This window comes from Triticum dicoccoides, chromosome 3A (assembly GCF_002162155.2).
Source record: "Triticum dicoccoides isolate Atlit2015 ecotype Zavitan chromosome 3A, WEW_v2.0, whole genome shotgun sequence".
Classification (NCBI taxonomy): domain Eukaryota; kingdom Viridiplantae; phylum Streptophyta; class Magnoliopsida; order Poales; family Poaceae; genus Triticum; species Triticum dicoccoides.
In genome coordinates, this window is record NC_041384.1 from 448,802,893 (window position 1) to 448,808,630 (window position 5,738).

At 54.6% G+C, this 5,738-nt stretch overlaps 1 protein-coding gene across 3 annotated transcripts in view; it reads left to right on the top strand.

Annotated features, from left to right (window-relative positions):
• LOC119268511 overlaps nt 1-4,430 on the top strand; it is a 15,604-nt gene extending 11,174 nt beyond the window's left edge. For 2 of the 3 annotated variants that reach the window (XM_037550165.1, XM_037550168.1), the window contains 4 exons: nt 1,162-1,244; nt 3,462-3,573; nt 3,705-3,779; nt 3,850-4,429. In XM_037550165.1, the coding sequence (XP_037406062.1) occupies nt 1,162-1,244; nt 3,462-3,573; nt 3,705-3,779; nt 3,850-4,026 (447 nt within the window). In that variant the 3' untranslated portion in view covers nt 4,027-4,429. Of the gene's footprint in view, nt 1-1,161; nt 1,245-3,461; nt 3,574-3,704; nt 3,780-3,849 lie in introns of all 3 variants that reach the window. The other variant, XM_037550166.1, reaches the window with a different exon arrangement.
• Nucleotides 4,431-5,738: the final 1,308 nt, after the last annotated feature.

Genomic DNA, 5,738 nt, shown 5'->3' on the forward strand with positions numbered 1-5,738 from the left:
GGGGTCGGGGGAGGGAGGGGAGGTCTTTTCTCCAGAAGTAGTCTGTTAGGGTGTGTCTGGTTCAGGGAGCAGAGTGGAACGTAATGGGTTGGTTTTGCACTTACGAGGCATCCTCGTGTTTGGTTGAAAAGCGGAACGGAATACACTGGTTCCTCGTAGAGGAATATTCCTCCCATATGCCGAACCAACTCACAACGCCAAATTGGTGGAATCACGCGGTTCCTCACTAGAATCGCGTTGTGGTTTGCAAGTATCACTGCGAAATCACCCCCTCTCACATCCGGTGGCGGCAGCACATGCAAGACCATTAGCCCGGTAGGAGGTGAGTGCAGGCGGCCACGCCGGAAGGGGGAAAACGGGGGCCTGCTAGTCAGCGTGCAGTGTGTCAGAGCGGCGACGGTGGTTGAAGGCGAGCCAGGCGGCGGTCTGAGAAGAAAAACGGAGCTGTAGCGACTGGCAGAGGAGCAGAAAAGGTGTGTTTGGTCCGATTTGCCGCGGCAGACGGGTGCTGCAGGTGGCTGGAGTTGCAGCGCCGGTTGCCGCTGAGCTCACCCGTGATAGCTGCCGGGCTGCATCTGACAGGGAAAGAGGAGGCACACGCTGCAGGGAAGAGGAAGGGCTGCAAGCCTGATACAACGTGGAGGGGCTACGGGATGCTAGGCCAGTGAGCAAGGTAGGACAGCACGGGAGGAGGAAAACAACGAGCTGAGCATATTGGAATTTTTATGTTAGTATTTTCTCCAACATGTATTTACCTTGTGCGGTGCTCAACCTATTTATGCAAAGAGTTGTGAGACTATACACATATGTGTACGAGTGGAATGACTAAAATCAGATTTCATGAAAATGCAAAGAGTTGCAAATCTCTAAATCAATTTCTTCAACCAAACATAGGAACGTAATCAACCCAACCAAACGCAAGACTGGAATTGACCCATTCCGGTGGAACGGAACCATGACATTCAACTCCACTTGGTTCTCAAACCAAACACACCCTTAGGCTAAGGACTGGCCTGCTTTTTGGTCCATAACAAACCTAATAGTCTAACCTTTCAGTTATTAGCAACTGCCAAAGTCAGCATTTGCCATGTTATTTATTCTTATTGCGATTTGATGCAACATTTTCTCTTGTCTGCTAATTTACTGCTGTGTTACATGCAGGTCATTGTAAAGTCAGTATCACTCCTAACGCCAGGAGATGCCCTGAAGCTTCTCAAGTTCTTCGTGTCGTCAATACAATCTAGGTAGGAAAGCTTACAAGGCATTTTGTCTCTTTAGTACATTGTTCGGGACAAACTATGTAGTGCATCTAATATTTAACTAGAGAACACCAGTCTATTGACCATGATACTATCTTCAGTCAGACACCTTTAAGAGCATCTCCAGCCGCGCAGGCCCTCCCCAAGCGTTTTTGCCGCGCCGACGCCCAAAAATTGGCCCAGTCGCGCCCACATGAGCCCGTTTTCGCCGGCTTGGACCGAAATCGGCGCCGGCGGAACCGAGCCGAACCCGGCATGCTGGGGGGCGCTCGGGGACGCCGGGGCGAGGGTTTTGGCGCGAAAGCGCGGCGGACCCGCCGAGTCAGTGGCACGCGCCTCATCTTCCCCAGAACGCCTCGGTTTCCCACGGGGAATCAATGGCAAGGCTGCCGCCGGTCAGCCTTGCCATTGATCCTCACGGGCGGCGCGTCACGGGCTGGCTGGCGCGGCGATGCCTCCCCTTCCGCCACGCGTTCACACGCCCTGGGCTATAAAACCAGAGGCTTCCCCTCGCCGCTGGCCACACCAGCCCGAGTCCGCCGAGCCCAAACCAGCCGCCGTCCCTCCTGTCCGCCGTCGAGCTCTGCCGCTCTCCCCTTCCTCCCCTTCCCCTTCCCCTCTCCATGGCCGAAAGCTTCCCTGGCGACTCCGCGGCGGTCAACGGCTTCGGCCGCCGCTCGCTCTAGGAGGGCGAGACGTGGCTTCTCTTCGAGGCCAACATCCCGGTGCCGCCGAACATGCGCGCCGGGCCGACGGGGTGGAGGCTCAGCAACGGCGGCATCCCCATCCCCCCGGTGCCCGATGTCGACGCGCGCCCTGGCCTCTTCGCCGCCGAGGTCGACCGCGTGCGGTCGTCCCTGACGGGGGAGCAGCGCGCCCTCCCCCAGTACGCCGCCGACAACCATGTGGCATGGGCGGACTATTTCCAGCGGCGGCAGGCGCAGCGGCTGGCGTCCACGAACGGGGTGCCGGTGGTTGGCGGCCTCAAGAACAGCGACGGCCGCCGCGTCCCCGGCCGCACGCTCCACGAGGTACTATCGTACCTCGGGGTGGCAATGACCCGCCGCTGGCATACCCTGCTGCGGCGGCCGTCCCGACCCCCCGCCGGAGCGCCGGGCCGTGGGTGCCCATGAGGTTCGCCGGTTCCTCCTCCCACTCTTCCGGCTCGCCGGCGCTCCTCAGCGTCAAGGCCGAGCCCGCCGCGGAGACGCCGCTCGGCTGGCACACCCGCAGCGTCGGCATCTTCATCAACGAGGGTGGCCGGCGCGCCTGCTCCTTGGCTCCTCCGCGCTTCGTCAAGCCAAAATCGGAGCCGGGGCTCGCCACCGTCAAGCCGGAGCCAGGGCTCCCCGCCGTGAAGACGGAGCAGGGGCTCGCCGGCGGCGTCAAGGAGGAGGAGCTCGACGACGAAGCGGCCCTCAAATGGGCGCGCGACGACTGGGCGCACACGGAGATGGAGCGCCAGTGCGCCGCCTTCGCGCGGTTTGAAGCTCGTCGCCGCGGCCGGGACGAGGGAGGCATCGTCGTCCTCGACGACAGCGACGACGCGCCGCCGCCGCCGGTCCGCCATGGAGACGCTGGACAGGGGTCCAGCAGGGGCGGCCGCGCCATCAAGGAGAAGGCCGCCGCCGCCGACAAGGACGGCGGCGACGTCAGCGACTTCGCCGCGCTCATCGACTTCTTCGCCCTGTAGATGTTTTTTTAAATAATCTATGTAAACGCCGAACATGTTGAATATGAATGTCAAGTTAGCCGAATTTTAGCCGAACTTTGCCGAATTCATATTTTTTAAACTAAAAAAAATGCGTCTGGGGCGACCCTGGGGCGAGCGGCTGGGAACCTGCTCGCCCCCGTGCCGTTTTTAGCGCCGGCTCGCCCCCAGGGGGCGCGTAAAATACCCGCTCGCCCCCGTGCCATTTTTGGCGCCGGCTCGCCCCCAGGGGGCGCGTAAAATCGCCGCTTGGGGGGCCAACGGCTGGAGATGCTCTAACTGTATGTATCCATGTATACGTTGGATTGTTAGGTCTTAGTATATTTTGGATCCAATCTTTTTTGGGAATGACTAGAATGTACGGCTTCCAAAATGTGCTTAGCCTCTTCTAGCAACTTCTCCTATTATTTGGCGATTTTTTATTTTGCATGCATGCATACACATATGATAGCTTTACAAAAAGTTCTTATTTAGAGATTTATTCTCCACAGGGGTGCAAAGCTGGTTTGTTTGCTCCCGTGGCTTCAAACTTTACTTAGCCGGCACATGAGCAGCATCGTGTCACAGGAGTCTTCTCTGCTGTTGCTCAATTCACTCTATCAGGTTAGTAATTTTATCAGCTGCCCTAACAGTATGTCAAACAAGTATGTATTTGATTAAGAATCTTTCATTAAGATTACCACATTTTCGTTTGTTTGTTGGGTACTATTGTACTGAGTGCCTTTTTTTCTCAGCTTATTGATGCAAGAACGTCGACCTTCAAATCAGCACTTCAACTCTCTACCACCCTTGATTACCGGTTCAGTGAGGTAAAAGTTTCCTTCCTGTAAAAAAAGCGATATTGTTGTTGGCATTGCAAATAATTTAAAGATTTCCCAGATTGCCGATGAAGAAACTGACGAGGAAGAGGCGGCCGCACCGATTATCTATGAGGACAAGGACACAGAGGACGAAGAATCTGACATCGATGCTATGGAAACCGATGAGGAGAGTGAAGAGCTTGGCGATGTTACTGATGCCCTAAGGCATTCAGATGGAAGTGAGAGAGTATTATGAGCGACTGACCTGTAGACTCTTCTAGGAATGAGCTCTCAATCATCCTTTTCGGGTCTTGCTAAAAAATCATCTGTAAAAGGTAGGAGCTCGAAAGCTGATGGTGTATACGAGGCTGCTATATGTTGCTGGATAAAGTTCTGAGAGCCTCAGATTTTCATGGAAAACCCAGCTAGGCTTGTACTATCTTAAGCATCGAGCATTTGAAATGGCATTTCATTTGCGAGATGACAATTTACACACCTGTCATAATACCCCATCCGTCCCAAAATAAGCGTCTTGACCTTAGTGCAACTTTTTACTAAACTTAGTACAAAGTTGATACACTTATTTTGAGACGGAGCGAGTATGTTTTTTTACATCTAGCATAATATGCGCATTTCATGAAAATTACATATGGGACAGTTCAATTTAGTTTCCTGTTTACCTTAGTTCCTTTGTAAGTGGTTCGTGGTACCTGTTTCGGGATTTTTTTCAAAACTGTGATGAATTTTATAGCAAATTCGGTATCTATACATGCTCACGCACCAAAATCAAAACTAGCACCCCGTCGGCCTCCAGTTGGCTGAAGAGGGGCTCTTCGGCCTGCGGTTGACCGAAGTAGGCTCTTCAGCCTCCCGTTGGCTGAAGAGTGCCCCAGCTGGGATGAAAAGGACTCTTTGGTCTGCCGTAGGCCGAAGAGTACTCTTTGGTCAACCGTATGCCGAAGCAGTGCTAGGCCTTGGGCCCCCAACTCTTTGGCCTACGGTTGACCAAAGAGTACTCTTCGGCCTACGGCAGACCAAAGAGTCCTTTTCGGCCCAGTTGGGGCACTCTTCGGCCAACGGGAGGCTGAAGAGCCGACTTCGGTCAACCGTAGGCCGAAGAGCCCCTCTTCGGCCAATTGGAGGCCGACGGGGTGCTAGTTTTGATTTTCTTGCGTGAGGACGTATATATTCCGAATTTGCTATAAAACTTATCACAGTTTTGATTTTCTGTCCCTGTTTCGGCTCCTCCTTGGCAGCATTGGTACTCTTGAGATCCCCTTCATTGTTACTCTACTTTATTTTTTGAGGAATTGTTACTCTAATTTTTTGCACCTTAGAACATCTCCAATGGCAGCCCTAAAATAGGGCAGTAGTTGGTTTTGGGGTATTTTGGGGGATGGGGAGGACCCTCTTCAACAGCAACCCTATCATATTTTTTGTAAAATGTTTTTTGGGCAGCCCAAAAAGAGGGCTCCTCGCGTTGCAAATATATGGCGCGAGAGGGGCTGCGGTAAACAAAAGCCCCCCTCCCACCCGCAACCTTCGGCAGCCCCCCCTCTCCCACCGCATCGCGGTAGCCTGCAAATCTGCTGATGATTGGGCTTGTCGCCACCGGATCTACTCAATCCACCTCGCCACTGGCCACCGGACCAACTAAATCACCGCCGCCCATGAATCTCGTCCAGCCGCCGTCGTAGACCGCCACTCCACGCGCATCTGGTAGCTCTGTCGCGCCTCCTCAGTCCTCCGTGCGTCCTCGTCGCTGCCATGTCATCGCCATGCCACCGAAGCTCAAGATCGGCTTCAGGGCAGTGCGGTTGTGGTCTCCCGGCTGGTATGACATGGAGTTCCAGCATGCCGACCAACGGTATTGGCTGGGCACCTTCCGGAGTGAGGACCTCGCGCATATGACATCATGGTGTGGCGGCTTGGTCTGCCGACGGACATGCTCAACTTCCCGGAGATCGT